Source organism: Morone saxatilis, unplaced genomic scaffold (genome assembly GCF_004916995.1).
Source record: "Morone saxatilis isolate NCDOM2014 unplaced genomic scaffold, NCSU_SB_2.0 Contig20, whole genome shotgun sequence".
NCBI classification, from domain to species: Eukaryota; Metazoa; Chordata; class Actinopteri; family Moronidae; genus Morone; species Morone saxatilis.
The window spans coordinates 2,729,617-2,748,145 of record NW_023339763.1 but is presented as its reverse complement, the minus strand read 5'-3'; the positions used below and the strand labels follow the sequence as shown (position 1 = coordinate 2,748,145).

General features: G+C 42.9%; 1 protein-coding gene across 1 annotated transcript in view; it reads right to left on the bottom strand.

Annotated features, from left to right (window-relative positions):
• The window catches only part of tecta (tectorin alpha), a 24,420-nt gene that overhangs the window by 2,898 nt on the left and 2,993 nt on the right, over positions 1-18,529 (bottom strand). The window contains exons 3-22 of the mRNA XM_035666786.1: positions 17,245-17,375; positions 16,805-16,869; positions 16,553-16,692; positions 16,138-16,425; positions 15,382-15,519; positions 15,102-15,267; positions 14,523-14,935; positions 13,636-14,206; positions 12,934-13,544; positions 12,043-12,613; positions 10,765-11,393; positions 9,453-10,110; positions 8,346-8,545; positions 7,402-7,782; positions 4,864-5,150; positions 3,927-4,207; positions 2,786-2,941; positions 2,471-2,505; positions 1,234-1,397; positions 896-1,144 (exon numbers count right to left, since the gene is read on the bottom strand). Coding sequence (XP_035522679.1) covers positions 896-1,144; positions 1,234-1,397; positions 2,471-2,505; positions 2,786-2,941; positions 3,927-4,207; positions 4,864-5,150; positions 7,402-7,782; positions 8,346-8,545; positions 9,453-10,110; positions 10,765-11,393; positions 12,043-12,613; positions 12,934-13,544; positions 13,636-14,206; positions 14,523-14,935; positions 15,102-15,267; positions 15,382-15,519; positions 16,138-16,425; positions 16,553-16,692; positions 16,805-16,869; positions 17,245-17,375 — 6,134 coding nt within the window. The remainder of the gene's footprint in view (positions 1-895; positions 1,145-1,233; positions 1,398-2,470; positions 2,506-2,785; positions 2,942-3,926; positions 4,208-4,863; positions 5,151-7,401; positions 7,783-8,345; positions 8,546-9,452; positions 10,111-10,764; positions 11,394-12,042; positions 12,614-12,933; positions 13,545-13,635; positions 14,207-14,522; positions 14,936-15,101; positions 15,268-15,381; positions 15,520-16,137; positions 16,426-16,552; positions 16,693-16,804; positions 16,870-17,244; positions 17,376-18,529) is intronic.

Sequence of the window (18,529 nt, the reverse complement as noted above, 5' to 3'; positions counted from 1 at the left end):
CCTGGTTCAGGTACTAAGGGGTCCTATGTTCACTCAGGGTTCATTTCCAGAAAACGCAATCACTTTCAATGAAAAACAAGAGCGTCAGCAAAGAAATCCCAATGGTCGAAATTGAGAAAGATCCCAATCTCTTAGGTGAATAGTTCCCCACCTCTCTTATGCCTTCAAGAATGGGAGTCGTCACACCCTGATTGGCTGAGAGGGGAATCACCAAGCTGCTCTCAATCACTGTTGAGGAGTCAATCCCCACACACTGTGCAACAGGTGATCTGAATGATCCTCTAATAAACCCAGAGGGACATTAACATTCAGCCAAAATTAATGGGAAGAGGGAAAAACTAAATAGCTGTTTTCAACAAACAGTAAATATCTGTATATGAATGAACAGAAGTTTCACTGTTCCAGGGGGAAAACTAATGAAGACAGTGAGAGAGGCATCATGACCATGAGTTAAATAGTCAAATAATGAACGAGTCTTCAGCTGATGAATGAACTGTGCGCCGCACCTGACTCACAGAAACACAGATGCTTGATGCAATATTCAATAATCAGTTGTGAACACAAAATATCTGATATAAAAATAACTGCTTTATATATTTCACCATCATTCAATTATTCGTGTTTCAGGTCCCTGTGATACACAAACAAAGACTACAGAGTGAATTACAGCATTGTATTAGGATTGATTAGCAAATCAAGCAAAAAACATTATGCAGAACATTCATTGGTTCTAGCTTCTCAAGTGATTTTTATATTATAATAAATTAAAAAACTATTTGAAGCTGTCACCATCTTGGGCTCTTTTGAAGTTTTGATTGAAATAATGAAAATATTCCTTAGTTGCAGCAGTAGAAGAGTCCGTGTGTGTGTGTGTGTGATGTTCCTCCAGCCTCACCCTCGCTCTATGATGATGTAGCGGAGTCGGTCGCTACTGTAGCGGGTTGGCGTGGCCCAGCACATGTTAACTATGAGGATGAGCTGGTTTTCATCTGCCCCCTCCACAAAGACGCCCACGAAGAGGATGTCCCGCGTGCTGAGCACCACCTCCCCCTCCCTGTATGGATGGCGGTACGAGGAGTTCTTATATAGAGCCATCTTGGTGATGAAGTTTCCTTCCTGGGTCGGTAAGGTGAGGTTTATCACGCTGGAGGAAAGAAAGAGGAGAAATTTAGCCTTTTTTCTGATGATACTTTTACTGAATCTGAATACTTCCTCCCTCATTGTCTATCTGACCTGAGCATGGGCTTGAGGACGGTCTCCAGCGAGATCTTCAGGTCCAGCTCGTAGGCGCAGGAAAACTCCACATTGATGGTCTTGTCTCTGGTGATGACGTTCCCGGTGTTGTTGACACTCTCGATCCACACAGTGTTCTTATACATGATGTGTGTGCCATTCGACTGTCATAGAGTCAAAGGGATATTTAGAGGATTCTTCAGGAAATGCTGGAAAACAGCTGATACATCAGTTCTGCTGCCTGATTATAATTTGATATTTCACTGTTAATAGTTAAAGGAACAGTCCGTCATTTTGGCAAATGCATGCGTTTTCTGTCTTGAAGGGACAGTTAAACATTTTGGGAAATAGTGCTCTATGTGCGTTTACATCTTGGAGATAGGCCAGAATTAGTCAGTCTGGTTGTTCAGCCCAGAGATATCACAATTTTGGTGGCATTCATTATCACTGATAAGGGACCCGAGATTCAGTGGGCAACAAATCGCTACACAACGCTTTTTCCTTCTACAGCACCCTCAGTCTTCATCCTTTATGCTACTAGGCTAACCACCTTATTATCCAACTCCAGCTCTGGTAACTCTGCACAACAGGCCATGAGAACTGATATTGATCCTCCGTCATCTCACTCCTCCAGAAACATACACACAATAAGCTTGTTCCTTCACTCCTGTTTACTTGGACGGCGCATCGTACAGAGTTAGGGGACAGTAGCCAATTATTTCAGGCGCTCCGCGAGACTAGGTCGGCAGGTAGGAGCTAGAACAGATTTTACCACCCAATGTTCTAACAAAGTGGCCAACACAAATGCATAAAAATGCTTTTCTACAAAAAAAAAACATGATTTACTACAAGCGGTTAGAACACAGAACAGATTGAGCTGAGATTCTTGAAAATAAAAGCATTCATCTAAGAGGTTAGAAAGCAACTCGTTCTGAGCAGACACAAGTGTCCAACGCAAAGGAAAGCTAGAAAGTAAGTAATGAGAACTGTGAACGACTCATGTGAAGAACGTGCTAAGAACAACAAAATTAGACTTAACACCGACCTGTCACGATGGACGCCGCAAGTGCCCCTTAAGCGTGTCCCTGTTGAATCCGAGGAAGGACATGAAGTCCTCCTCCCCGCTCGACTGCCGGCGCAGGTCTCATCGTTGATCCCTTCACGTCTTTCCCTTCGACCGAGCCCAGCTGAAGAGTTTACACTACGTCCGACCTGCACTCCATCTGAGCGTGCTTACAGTCACCTCCGCCTGAGGATGATGGTCATCCTCACCTGCCACCACACACAGACCCACACATAAGGTACTGTTACGCACAGCATTAATTATCTCTGGAAAGCGCTGTCACCCATCATAAACTCGCTGCCCTAAAGGCCTTTCCAGTTATCAGTAAGGGAACTTTCTGCTGCACAGGAATATATGTTTAGAATGAGGGTAGCCTTCTTAGTTTCTTAATAGTAATATCCATAGTTGCAAATTAAACAGAATACTGGGATTGATTAAAATGGGGGGAGGGTGCGATATCCAGTACTGGCCCTCATGAAGCACCCTTACCAGTCCAGTGTGGTGGCGCTAACTCTGCGCCACAGCCACACAGGTCGCCTCCGTTCTCCAAGCTCACAGGTGAGAGTTTTGTGCAGAATTCGTCTCCTGCACAGGGGTCGTCACCGATCCATCTGCTAAAGACACCGTCCACAACACAATGTTCAGCTGTCAACACGCCCACAACGTTAGCATATACTTAAACATGTGTGTCATCAATGGCCAAAATTAATCTAATCAGCAAAATTACAGATAATACGCTCCCTTCTACTTATTAACCAAAATAGACTTTGTCTCTGTTACATTAAGAACCTTTATATCAGGTTTTTTGGTTTACTTCAGGGTAGGCAAACAAGCTGTAAACAATACTGACATATTGAACTTTATACCTTAATCCAAGTTCATATGGCAAACCAGGCCTAGCAAACCAGCCTTTGCCTTTTTGCACCAATCAGACAGGTCACAAGAAACAATATTAGCCACATTTGGGAGTCATGGTTTCTGTAAATGTTCACCAGCAAATGCCTAACCTTTGTCCGTCTGCACTGTTTGGTTCTGGACGGTTCCCTTTACAGGCTGATTTTTAAAGAGTAGATACGAGTAGATAGATAGATAGATAGATAGATAGATAAAGATAGAAGATAGATTAGATAGATGGAGCTTTATTATACCGTGAAGGGAAAATCCAAGTCTGGTAAAGACCCTGGTAAAACCAAAAAAAAATCGAGGCTGAAAGACGCTAAATAAATCTCTGTAGAGGTAAATTACAGATTTGGGTCATATTCTTTGTGGGTTTTCCACTACGTGTGACATCTTTCGCAGTAGTCCTTGTTAATATAAAAGCATTGATAGCGGCTTTGCTTCTCTTTATATTGTCATTGGCATTATACAGGAAGTCCTCTAATGGACCTCATTGAAGACATAATTTGAATGATGCCACAAAATCTTTGTATCTTAAGATAAATAAGATTTGTATTCTTCTATTATTGTCTGTTTGTAATGCATGAGATTGCACCTTAAATTAAGTGTTATTACACACACATTGGGCCTTAAAGTAAGTTTTTTTTTATAATTGTAGCTTTAAAGATGTGACAGCACAGAGACATGTAGAGTCATGTGTCTGAGGGAGGCTGGTGCCTCGCGGTGCCCTTACAGCAGTTCTCTTGGGTGATCCACTTGGTGGTGAGGGTGCCCAGGGAGCGGCAGGCCTCTGCGTAGGCTGCCAGTGAGCCACAGACCTGAGCCTTGCGGTGATTGTAGCAGCCGTCCAGGTAGCAGGACTGGTAGAAGGGCCGGGGATCCAGCAGGCCGTGGCAAGGCTGGAAGAAGCCCTTCAGCTGGGTGAGTTTCTGACAGGCATCTTCACCTTGCAGCGCCACCACCGCTGAGTTGTCACAGGACTGAGCCAGAGCCACGTACTGGGTTTCATCACAGCTAAAGGAGAAAGACCAACATCCAACTGTCAACTGTATTTTATTATTCATTATTATTTAAATTTTTCATGTGCCAGATTTTCTTTGTATCTGCTGCACGGTACATACGGCTACACACGTACAGTGAGCATAGACTCAACTGATTCAAAGACACCAAATGGCAAAAACAATGAAAAATACCTATTTAACAGATGGGCCTGGTTGGGTCTGTGCCAGTCATTTGATCGATGGGTGAATTAATTAAAAGTTATGAAGAACAGTGTTAGCTTAAAGGGCACAAACTCATAAAAAGACTGTTGGTGATGAACTTAGACTAACATTAGTATTATTTAAAGCAGTCCATAAACTTTTCCCAAGTCTCCAATGGCATTGTATTTTAGCCTAGATCTGGTGAAGATAGTCCCACATTAAACAAACCCCCAAATGTCAACATAGACCATTTTCACAGCAGCCATTTTGACATGAAATATTAGGTTAAACACAAATTTAAACAATAGTACATTTTTGACATTTTTATTAGTATCATTGGTAACACCTATGTTTAACCTACTATTTCATGTTAAAGTGGCTGCTGTGAAAAAGCTCTATTAGCATTCATAAGGAGTCGTGTTTCTGTCCACCTGACAAATTTAAGTGGCGTCTGTAATCCTCACCCACCTGTTCTGCATACCGTTGGTCTTCCAGCTCTGGGCCAGCTCCAGCGCGCTAACAGCCGGTTTGCCCCTGGAGGTGATGTAGTCGTCACTGGGATCCCCGTTGAAATTCCCACAGAGACCACACACCTTGTTCTGAAGCCGCTGGCCCATTGTGATGCTAAGGGTGTTAAAGTGGTTGTATCGGACCTGGATGTCCTGGGGTGTGTCGATGACTATGAAACCTTCGGATGAGGACAGACGTGTCATCAGCCCAGTTAGAAATGGTACTGATACTGGTGTACCATTGACCTGTGAAGACACATGACACGGAAATCTTTACATCGGCATACAGTCACTTTTATTTCATCCATTTGCACATAACTAGCATAACAATTTCTCTGCTTTCATCTAAGGTTTGGCCACTGTGGGAGTTTGAGTTCTCTTCTGACTGCAGGTGATGGCCATTAACATAATGTTGTGATTAAATCACAATTTATCATTTTACTGCCAATATAAATTCCTAAAGGTGCAAGATTGGGTATATTACCAAGTAGTATCAAAAATAGAAATTAATAGACCTACTACTGTCAACACCAACCACATAATTAGAACATATTGAAATACATTATATTTAACCATGTTTTTTTACAGACCAAGCAGAAGTAATGCATATTCTGAAGCCAACTTTTGAAACATGTCATTAGGTCATGTTTATAAGTCATTCTCAGAAAATTTGGAAAAGTCATCAAGTATCAAGTAAAGAAAACAATGTTTTTGAATGATTAAATAGTTCCTGGTGTTTGCAGCAAGTTATGGCATTTTATCCTATAGCTTAGTTCGTGTTTAGTGTTGCAAAACTGAAAATAAGACATTAACTAAATGTGATCTTGTATAAACTTTGGCAATGTGATGGAGATAGGAGAACTTGTTTTAGGGAAGTAAGGGGGAATCAAAGATTAAACCTAGCTATGGGTTTTTGCACACTTTTGCACTCACTGTACTTTTTTCTCCTGAGGAGTTTGTGCTTAAACATATAAGCTCCATCATCTGGAGGAGGAATGTAGATTTGGGTGTCATCTGCAGAAAATTATTTAATATTCACAAAAGATATCCCTGAGGGGTAGCATATAACAGAAAAGATATAGTCCAAAGAAAGATTGTGATGATCTGAAATGGTGCTGTAATTACTCTGGGTTCTGGTGAATATGACACTTCAATACATTACCACTGATACCAACATAGATCTTTAGACAGTTTAGGAAAATGGCTCACTCAGATCAAGCAGGATCAAGACTCATTGAGAGCCAAAGTTAAAGGTAATCAGCAAGTCATTAACTACCTCTGTGAGTGCACTCTCAGTGGAATGATATGGGCTAAAGCCTGCATTGGAGGGGCTCTACCAGGCAATTAATGGTAATTGGTAAATTGGACTGTGAGAACTCTTCAAGAATCTTGGAAAAAAAAGGGAGATTTAAATTGGATCTGTTTGTTTAGTGTCTTTAAGAGAGGTTTGATAAAGGCATCTTTGACAGCAGACGGAAAATAGCCAGAAGAAAGTAAGTTGATAATATAAACAAAAAATCTAACCAATACAGATAATAGTCCAATTCAAGCATTAAAGTGATACTATGTAGCCTTTGAAAGAAGAAGTAACACAAACTTCTTCTGAAAAAGCAAATGTTGAATTAATAGACAATGAACCACACGCTGTCTCAACTCTACAGTTTACTATTTAGCTTAGCTTTAGCTTATACTGCCTAATGATAGCAAAACTTTTTATTGACATTTTTGAGTCAGTTTGCTCACCTTGTAACTCCTCTTTACTTGTGGCACTCTTAAACTATGTTCTAGCATTTACCTTTGTCCAATAATTGTCACCTGTGGCCACAACAAGCTAAAAATCAGACATGTTTAATGTGGATTTGTAAAGTTAATATGACTGAATATTAGCAACCTATTTCCCATTTTGCACATCCAGCAGACACAGAGCAACATTAGCATTAATATGGAACATTCTGGCCATCTGAAGAATGTTGGGAGTACAATATAAACTCTTTTAGCTTTGTTTTGGTCTCAAAAAATTGTTTTTTAGCTGCCAAAAGTTAAAAGACACTAAAAGGCTATATAGAGTCAGGTGATAATTCTCTGAGATTCGTAACTATGAGCAACACCTTTCAAATAAAATTGATTGATCTGTTGTTTATATAAAATATTGATTTGTGTGGCTTAAAGGATTTGGCAGGAACACAGTCTGAAATGCAAGTTAGCTTTGGAGGAACAAACTATGTCACACTTGAATGAGTGAAACTGCACAAGGGAATAAAATATTATTCCACGTGTGAGTGAATAATTCAGCCCATTTGATAAACCCTTACCAGGTGATAGACAGGTATTGTTCTAGTGGGTTACAGGTAGTTGTATGCAAAGTGGAACTGATCAATTTCAGAATCAATGTAATGTAATCAAACTGCAAAGTAGAAATCATAACAAGGTCAGTCAGTAATTTCCAACATTTGGTCGATATACTGACAAACCAACAATGGTTTGACGTTTCTCTCACCTTGACAGTGCTGCCAGATATAAGTATGTTCTCCTCATTGATGTAAAGGTAGACATGAGAGATGGTGGTGAGGTTGGGTGTGCTCCATTTATCAAAGTTAGCAATGAGCTGGAAGGAGAGGTCAGGCAGCTTGTGACAGTTTGTGGACAAGACAAAGGAGCAGGAGGCCGGGAGTCGCAGCGATGCACCATCAAAGGTCCTGAAAACCCCACCGCCAGAGGCCACACAGTGCTGGGATCGCCGCGCAAAGCAGCCTCGCACGCCATACCGGAGGGTGCACTCTTCCTCTGCCTTACAGCGCCTTGGGTCGCACTGGATCAGGTTCCGTCCAATGCACTGGCAGCGTTTGGTACAGTCACTGTTCCAGAACAGCTGTTTGGGCTGAAATAAAGAGAGGTTTCTGTTAAAATCAGAGCTGAAACAATTCGTCGATTAGTTGATGGACATTAAAGTGTTTATTTTGATGATGGATAAATTATCATAGTGACTTTTAAAAGCAAAAATACAAATATTATCAAGTTACAGTTTTCTTTCATTGAGTATTGGGATTTAAGAAATTGGGAGTATTTTTTTATACTATATAATAATAATATAATAATGAGTCTATTAATCAAAAATATAATAGATTATAAACAGGTTGATATATAATGAAAATAACTGTTAGTTGAAGCCCTAGCATGAAGGATTAGCTTAATATACTGCACTGGTACTGAATTGAACTAAATGAGCTGGAGAGATTTGTTCCAATGTCAGTCATGACCAGTCTTTCAGGCAAAATGTCTCTCAATTAACATTAAAGTAAAAGAAAATTGAGCTTTTATTGCAGGTTTATTATGCCAGCCTGATGTTTAAAACAATGTATATGACACTGACTATGCCAATGAGGACTTTAATAAAAAGTCTGTTCTGACTGCAGAGAGTTTAGTGCTGGATGTGAGACTGACCTCATAGTACTTGCCATCAGTGTAGCAGCCACAGTTTTGAGGCAGGATGCAGTTCTTGCCATTGAGCACGTAGCCCTGGTCACACTGGCAGCCCTCCACACAGTCCTGGCTGCAGTCCCTCTGGCCGCGGGCTGGGGCGCACTGGGGCGGGCAAACCGACACACAACTGGAGTAATGGCTGTTAGGTGGACAGCTCTGGACTGGGAGCAGGCAGGTTGGCAAAGACATTAGCAAACGATTGCACTGACTAAATTGTTCACATAGGACATTCTCCAGTATAAATAGGTGTTGATTTTTCAGGGGGTATATGTTTGTGTACAAGTGTTGATTGGAGATTTGTGTGTACACATTTAGAGCTTATGTGGCTCTACGGCAGCTGCTTAAAGGGATAGTTCAACATTTTGGGAAACATGCGTATTCACTTTTTCTAGCATGAGGTGAGATCAATATCAGTCTAATAATTTTCTGTTGAAAGAGATCTGGAGTCAGGGCCTTGTTAGCCTAGCTTAGCATAAAGACTGGAAGCAGGGGAAACAACCAGGCTCCATCCAAAGAAGAAGACCCCCTACGAACACCTCTGTCTATACTACTGTTTCACCTGTTAACCCAAATATAATAATATTCTCTTACTTATATCCAGCCATGCTGATATGTTTGGTTTTATGTGCCCAGTCTGATACAATAGAATCAAATGGAATTGAGTTTGTGGTACTCATTGCATTGAAAAATTACAATTAAATGTAATTTCATCAGTAAACAATTGTCCTGTGAATAATCCACAGGCATCACTGTTAACAGTTTTCACTGGAACTACTTTTTACTGAAGAAATAGTCTATATTTTTAAAACAGTTGACAGTGTGTTGAGTGGATTATTCATAGAAACACATGCATTGTTTCTAGAAAGACATGCTGATGATTCAGAAATATTTTTTTCACCACTGTGAGCACCACAAATGAATTTCCTACTGTGTTCGGGTAGATGCAGAAGGAGACAGATGTGTCAAAACCAGGACAAATAAATCTAGAAGTATCGGCATGAGCAGATAGAACTAGAGGTAAGAAAATATGTACTTTCTTTACACAGGGGATCCCAGACTAGCACTCACCACACGGTGTGTCACTCCTCCAGCCGGTAACAGGCACTCCTTGGGTCTGACAGGTGCTGGCATATATCTGCAGCCAGTTACAGACTGTATCCTGAGCTCCCTGGTCCATACAGGTGTCTTGCAGGCAGCTTTGATAAAAGAACGCTGGCGCCACCTTACTGTGACAACGCGCAAACACACCTCCTCGATCCACAATTAGGCCACACAGCCTCACTGCCTCAGGCTCCACAAAGACATACAGTCCATCTCCCATGTGGAAACGAATGCCCGTGTTGACTTCATTTGCTCCGTCGTCTGTGCCGATGTTTGTGTTGGCATCAGCCACCATGAGAGGGACGTCATTTAGCACGCTTTTCTCTCCCAGGCCACAGCGTGGGCAGGAGTCTCCGCAGCCCACCTGGCAGAAGGTGTCCCTCTCTGCCCAGGCCATGCCCCAGTCAGTCGTGGAGAGGGTGGGTGGGGATAAGGGCACGCCCTGGCAGAGGCCGCAGGAGGCGTTGTAGAGGTCGCGGGGCAAAGTCAACAGTAGCAAAGTGTTCCAGTCAAAGGCCACCTTCAGGCCAAAATCTGTCTCCAGTATGAGCTGCATGCCCAAGTTGAAGATGTTGACCTTCCCAGGGCCCAGCTTCAGAGGAAGGTACAAACGCTCCTTATTCACCTGAGTGAAGAGAGATTAAAGAAAAGTCTTGGTTTAACAGGTTTAACTCTTATTACACACATTCTTACGGAAGCGTTTTTAGCACCAAGTCATGGTTTTTAATCCAACTGCATGTTTTCAAAGTATGTGGGGAAACCCAGGTGATGAATGGATAACATTAAGACTCACTGAAAGAGCTTCAATGTGTTTCTCATATAATGTAATTGTACAAGAGAGAAAGTGACAGAGAGAATGAGGGAAAAATGTGTGTGTGTGGGTGTGAGGCTGCATGTGTGTGTGGGTGGGTGCGTTGGGTTATGTGGGTCATTTCTATTCCTCCTCAGATCTTTTAGTCGGTTTGTGAACCCGGTCCAAATGTCGCTCAGGGTCAGGGTTTTGTCTGAGCCAAATCCAGCCTGATAAAAGATGCCCATTGAAATTAGATCCACCTTAAGCCAATCAAAAGGAATTCACCCTCTGCCTGGTTATTCTATCGGTTTGATTAGAAATAACATGTCCTCACAAATACAACAACTATGACCTTCACGGGTCAATGCGTAAAAGGGGCGCTAAGATATAAATATTCATATAATGAGCAAGGTATTCCCGAATATGAAGACAATATATAACCATGAGTTTTGATTCATTTACTGTTCTTCCTGTTTATGCACTCACCGTGACAGTGTTTTTGTAGCTTCGAGACACTTCAATCTCATACTCGTACACCTCAAGTACAAACCCCCTCACCCAAATTGCCTGGCCTGTGTCCCTTTCCTCATTACGAGCGGCCAGTTTAAATTGAGGGAAAGCTCGAGAGATGGTTGGGGGGTCCCTGCTCTCTCTCCCACAGTTGGTGGTGGCCATCCTAAGAGTACAAGAGCTCTGCAGCTCAAATGGTACGCCACCAAACGGCAGAAAATGTCCATAACCAGCCGCTACACACAGGGCCTCAGTGCGCGGCTGGCAGAAATACAGGCCTTCATTCTCCTGGCAGTACTCCTCAGGGTGACAGGGTGCGAGCTGACAGTATACACTGTTGTCAGAGCCATTGCAGTAGCAGCGCTCCTGGCACTCCCAGTCTGTCCAGAAAGTCTGATTAGTGGCCAGCTGGCGCCCGTGGCTCATGCAGCCACAATCACTGCGTGCCACACACAGGCCGTCGCGCAGCGCAAAGCCTTCCTCGCACTGACACCCCTCTTGGCATGGCAGAGGGCATGGCTCGTCAGGTTCATCCAAGTTGGCACAGGTCAGAGGGCAGGCGCTGGTGCACTCATCAAAATGACTGTTCTCTGGACAGGGAAGAGCTGAGAGAGAAGAACGAGGTATGAGACAGCAAGACAAAAGCAAAGACAACAGCCGAATCCATATCACAAGAATACTCCTCCAAAAAAGTTTTATTTAGAAAATGCTCAACCGTAGGGGATGAGGATTAGATTAGGAAAGCTTGAACTCACCATGGTTACAATGGATTCAACTGGTGATCATGTTTATGGCAAAAGATGTGTAAAAATATCTGTATTCTCAAACCACTCTGCAGTATAATCCACCATATGCTCAGTGCATTTTTCTACTCTATATTTTGTCATATGACTAAACACAAAGCTTTTCTCTGAGGATTAGCTCTGTACCCTTTAAAGGTCAGACAAAACTAAGTTTTATTATATTGAAATGTCCCTCCCAGCAAATTCAAAGAACTCTTGTACTAAAACTATATTTAACGTGTTTATATGTTTATAAATGGAAAAACTTTTAAATTTTTTAAACAAGCTTGCTTGCTGACAAGGTACAACACATTGAGACAGATTTGGAATTGTTCGAAGACTTATTTAATTTTTTGGTTAGCCTAGCTAGTCTGACTTTGTATATCTGTTCTAGACACACAGAGATGATATTTTCATCTTATTGATGCCAAAACAAAATTTGCTCCTTTAAAGTAAAGATGTATCTACTCACGACAGTTGGTGGCACTCCTCCAGGAAGCGAGGCCTACTTGAGCATCCTGACACGCGGTGGCATAAGCCTGCAGCGAAGAACACAGGGCTGAACGATTCCCTTCCCTTACACACATGTTATACAAGCAGTTCCTGAAGAATGGTGAGGGGTTGACCACTGCATGACAGGCCAGAAATGAACTATTCCCCGGGTCATTGATGTTGCCACACATCCAAGGACTCTGGTAGAGACGCAAGTCCGTGCACATTCGATACAGGTCATCACAGTCACCATTACAGGTGAGGTCGTCAGCAATGGACCGCCAGCCATCTGTGAACTGTTCAGTAGACTCTGCCAGGCGTCCATTTGGAAGGCGAAGGTCATCAGTGGAGTTACTATTGAAGACGCCACATAGACCGCATGTAACATTGTAGAAGATGGTGGAGAGGGAGATGTTGAGGGATCCCTGGCGTGTGTAGTGGACACGAAGCAAACCACGGGACTCCACCACTGTAGCATTGCCCGGTGCTCTGTAGATCATCATTGTCTCCATTGGATGGACATATGGAAGCCCCACTGGTTCACCATTCACCTGAAACACAAACAAGTGTCAAAGCGTATCTCTAGATATTGACATATAAATGGAGAATCTGTAGGCAAGGGACCAAGAATTTGGCATCAGAAGTGTTCTGGGTTTGAGTAGTATTGACCAATCACGGAAAGCAGAATCCATCTGACAACAATTTAGCTTTTTATTAGCTTTTTAAAAACATATCTCCATTCATATGCACGTATCAATCTCACACATCAAGTTGCTACTCAAAACACTGACCGTTGCCCGCAGAGGCTGAATCATCATTAGAAAACAGCCGATGGGTTCTAAGATTGAAAATAGATAGAGAAAATACTAACCTTTACTGTATCAAAATCTGTCCCTCCCATCTGAGCTTCTAGGTTAGCCACTGTAACAACCACAGGTCTTTTCCATGAGGGGCCTTTGTTCATCATCCGCCTACCCATCTTCACCTCTACTACTGAGCCATTAGCTGGCACTGGACCACACAGCTTTAGCAAGTAGTAGGAGCTGTCATCTGGGAACATCAGGAAGGTGCCATCAAAGGAGGATGTGACTGAGTTCTGGGTGATTGAGCACACTCCCTCCCTCCGAGGGTAGCAACCCAGCAAGCCCACCTCTGCCACACACACCTCCCCCTCCTTGCAGGACTCGTTGAAACAAGAGACTTCCCCAGCAGGCCCACAGTTGCAGCGGAGGGTACATTCACCTTCTTCACCGCTGGGGCCTGCCCAGAAAGTGTTATTAAGGGGGTAATACAGGCCGTTATGCTCACAGCCACAGTCTTCACGCTGTACACAACGACTGCCGCTGAGAACATAGCCTTGGTTACACTGGCAGCCCTCAGTGCAAGGGTGAGCACAATACAGGGGAGCAGTGAGGTCCGAGCAGGAGGCTGGGCAGGCACTTGTGCATACTTGGTAGTGGCTGAACTCCGGACATGTCAAAGCTGAGAGCCAGTAAACGAGAAGAAATTATTATGACAAGTAAATTAAAGTGAGATAAAGAATCTTTGTAAATTGAATCAAACTGTATCTCACCGCAGAAGGTGCGAGATCTCCAGGGTCGTATGGTGACACCCAGGGCCTGACAGGCCAGAGCATAGGCCTGGATGGCCTGGCAGAGTGTGGTGATATTATCCCTGTTGCTGCACATGTCATACACACAGCTATACACAAAGGCTGTAGGGTCCACTACGGCTCTGCAGTCCCTAAAAGGTCCGTCAGTTTTGTTGATGAGCCCGCAGTAGTCTGAGCGAAAATAGAAGGCTTCTGTAAGAGGGTCACACACGCTGCAGTTCTGGGCGCAGCCATCTGTACACCTCCAGTCTGTGTCCTCTGCACGCCAGCTGCCCCCTAACTCCACTACGCTTTCAGCTAGAGAGCCGTCAGGAAGCACAGGGTCATCAGCGGGGTCATCGTTATAGTTACCGCAAAGGCCACAAGTGTTGTTGAAGTAGGAGCTGGGTAGGGAGATGGATGCGTAGTGTTGGCCGTCATAGGTTACCAAGAGTCCAAAGTCTGTTTCTAAAGCAACTGCAACTCCAGACTGGTACACCTTGACAGCACCGAGCTCTAGTTGGACCGGTAAAGTCTTCATCAAGCCATCCACCTAGAGGAAGATAAAGAGGACAAATCAGAAAAGGAAGAATGGATGATGGTAGAAAACTTAGTCCATTGTCAACAGATGCTAATTAAGAATCCCTTTATCATGAAAAAACTCTTAAATTGTGTATCCTCGAACATCAACATGAACTTGGATATAATAAAAAAGAAAACAGGAGGATGCATCCAAGAGATAAACAGTGCTCCGTTTACTGCCAAACCACTCTCGCAGAGTGTAAGTGCAACCATAAGTGTGTGCCAAGAAGCACAGACAAGGCAAATATTGTGGTAATTCCAATATAAAGGCATCCACAGATTCTCACCTGGGCTGTTCCAAGACTGCCTTTGGGTAACATGACTCTGTGACCATACACCTCCACTGTGACATCTCTAAGCCAAGAAACAGAAGCGACCCCACGGTTCTCATTTTTGGCCTCCACGCTGAAGAATGGCAACCCCGCAACCTCCCAGCAAGGCCGAGCCAGCAGGTAGGAGCAGGTTCCTTGGAAGTGATAGAGGAAGCCATCGAAGGTGTGGTAATGAGGGTCACCAAATACCACACAAGTGCTGGTGCGGGTCGGCTGGCAGTAAAAAGCCCCTTCCTGCTGCTCGCAGGTCTCCAGCTGCCCGCACGGAGCCTCTTGGCAGTGCACCTCGTTGTCAATGTCCAGGCAGCGGCATCGCTGTGAACACTGGTCAGACAGCCAAAAGATTTCCCCTCGTCTGTAATAACGTCCTGAAGAGGATGTAGGAAAGACAGAGGTGATAAAAGTACAGTTCTGCAAACAGCTCGAGGAATTTGATTCTACTGGCTGCTTTTAGTGTTTGCTGAAATAAAGATGCTGAAGCTACTTCGCAAAAGAGAAACCTGAGTGGACACAATTATTAGTGTTTGAACTTGCCATTGTAGCTGCAGCCATTGGCAGGATCTATCAGTTCGGTGTCTATGCGGAAGAACCAGCGCCCAGGGATATTTACATTGGTTGTCTGTTCAATGTTCACTACATCATTTGACCGTGATCCCGGCAGATTGAAGAAGTGACCAATGTCTCCACCGTTAAAACCTGACTGAAAAGGGGAAAGGTGTGAGGGATGTGAGGTGAAATGTTTCTCATACAATTTCTATAATAGAACAGGATTATCATGCGTTATGAAATTATCTTGGGGACATTGTGAGAATACCTGAGCTGTCGTCCCACCCAGTCCTGTTAAAGGATCTCCACCACTGGCTGTTCCTGTGCTCCATGTGATTTCTCCGTAGTTGAACATACTGAAGGACGCCACGCCATCTGAGATTAGTACACTTTGGAATGTGTTCACCTTTTAACCAAACAAGAGGATTCAAATAGTTTCAACAAGAGAAAAACAACATACAAACAACAAAGAATACCATAGTGGAGAAGAATCATTTAAACATTCTTTCAGTATTTTAAAAAATGAATAAGTGGAATCTCAAAATGACACTAGGCAAATGTCTGACTAAATTATATCCTTCAGATGATGGGAAACCTTCTCCATGTGGCATACATTTTGGAAAATATTTCTATCAAATCAAAGTGATGACAGATGTATCTCTTTTGTGTCATGTTTTGGTAATTTTCAGACATCTAGGTGTCTACATATGTCAAAACAACTATACTTTATTATTGCTATATTTCCAAATGTAGCTAGAACCTGCCTCACACTGAAATATATATATGTCTTTGGACAAGCAACTTACTAATTAATAGCTTACTGGACCAGGCTTAGCAAAAAGACTCTGGACAAGGCAGGAATAAGAAATGTTGGAAGGCACATATTATTTTTTAGTCAACCTTCTCATCTGACACTCCAAGACAGTAAGAGAGTGAGGTGTGTTTCTTAAATAACACTTCCATTTGCAACTGCTGATGACCTGCATGTGTAATCAAGTTATTTCATGCAGCGTTCAGACTTTACCGGGGTTGTCTGGCTTCCTCCGTAGAAGGTGACTTGGTGCCACGTTGCAATAAAGACCCAGGTGGCTGTGAAGGTGGGCATGTTTTTGAAGTATTTCCGGACATCTTGTGTTGCCCTTTCCAGTATTTCCGGTTCAATGGACTCTCTGTAGTACACATCTCCACGGATGCCGTTGTGCACATCTGCCCAAAGTGGAGCAATGAATGATCTGCTGTCACTCAGGGGAAAAGCCTCTGGTGTGAACTGGCTAACCTGCACGTTGAAGGAGACCACACCGTTGTTGTTGACCTGTGAACATATCAGACGGGGTTGTAGTTCAGCATCACAGACTATAACATATACTTTATACATTGCAATAAATCATTTAAAACATTGATAGATTACAGCTTTCTGTGCAATTGTGATCAAGGCTTACATAGATGGAACGGTAGGGGATATTGAAGAAAACGAAGGGCATGAGCAAAATAACTTCAGGAGAACTCCCATCATCCATCTTGGGGGTCTCTAGATCCCTATGGCCGGGTCCATACGGATACATGATGTCCTGAGTACTACCTAAAAGGAGAATAACGCATAAGAGCTTATTAAATTGACTTTTTTCCACCCTAAAAGTTGAAGGAATTGATGTGAAGGATGACTTGAACAAGTTTCATTAATATTTATGTACCTCCTGTTTGTACAAAGATGGTGAAGAGGTGGATCAGAATGACTGGACAGCCTGGCCTGACCATTCTGAAGAGAGGAAGAGAATGAGATCAGAGATCACATCGGCAGTGTGATTTATTTGCTTATTATGTTACCACTTCCTTTCGTGTTGAGCAAGCCTGTCCGAGCAACTGTTACATTATCTGTCTTGCATTTTCCATAAAGCTAATGGAAATGCAGGCAGACATGAGTCATAGGGCAACTTCTTATAAACAAGGCTGTCAGACAAAAGTAGAGAGGAGGGAGAACCATCAAACCAACGTCACGTTACTTCTTTAAGATCAGGCTCCCAGGTCTCCCCTGAGGAGCCCTGAAAAGGCCCTATTATGCATGCCAGAACAATGTGTCAGGATCACATTTGCCTTACAGTCCCATGTGAGCCAGCAACAGTGGACTACGGGCCTCTCTGTGCCTCGGTTCCCTGCAGCTGACCAAACTGGCCCGCTGTGCTCCAGCGTCTCTGTGTCTGAAACCGCAAGGCTGCTTAGGAACTCATTACCACTTCTGTTTGGGAGCAATCCATGCCTTGTTGGCTAAAGGGAGAGGAGCATAAACACTGGGGCACTAATGGCTTTAAGTGAGTAGGTTTGAATTGCCAAGGTCCTTGCAGTGGCCCTTTGGGGCTGTTCAGTGCCTGGCTTGGCATACTTCCCATTGGCCAAGTAGAGTGTACAGCCAAGTTGGCAAGTTTTACAATCACCGTAAAGCATTTAAACTTAATTGTTTAATGGAAGAGATTGAAACTTCAAAAGGTATTGTTTGTCCTTTAACAATAACGGGCCAATACATCACTGCCAACTGTACCCTCAAGTTACAAAACTGATCCCATGTTTCCAGCCAAACGTATCGCAAATTTTAACCAAATTTTGAGTAATTAGGCAAAATAAAATAGTTAGTTCATTGAGATAAGCAGTGAATGGCGCCAGTCAAAAAACCAGAGAAGAGGGCGCAAGAAGATGATGTAATTTAAAGAGCGCCAGTCGAACCTCAAACAGTGAAAACCAATGCAGAAAATTGGTTATTTGTCTGTCAGAGAGGAAATAGCTAAATGTCAGTTGAATGTTTGCTAAGTCAGAAAGTATTCGATATAAGGGTTTCCATCTCCTATTAAGTACATTAACTCTTTTTTGAAAAAGGCAAAAACTACCTTAAGTGAACGTAAAACATTTTTTGCAAAGTTTTTTATTGTTTCCCTCAACCATTATGGTCTAATGCAATACTGCAATACTAAAAAGGTTATCCTCCAATGGGAATTATATCTTATGCCTAAAACACTAAAGAGACGTCAATGTTACCAGTAAATTACCAAAAGGCTTGCTGAGATTACGCTGACTGGCTGGTAGCTAGCAGGCCAGCTAGCTGCTCCCATCTCCAAAATGTCAAAACAAGTTTTAAAGCATTATTTAAATAAATCAATCATATATAATGAACCTAAATTGTTAATTTCTCACCTAAAAGTTATCAAACTAAATCTAGTGATGAATAAAATGATTGATGTACGAAGGTTGTGGGTCTGGCTCCTGTCGTCTGCCATTGCCACTGGTTGATTCGAAATGCATGATGGGATACTGCTGGGGGCTTCAATTTGTGAGTAAGTCCAAATCAACACTGAGAGCTGTGTTGACATCAATGCAGTTTAATGCATAAAATGTGCATCAAACTGCACTAACTTTTAGGTGAGAAATTA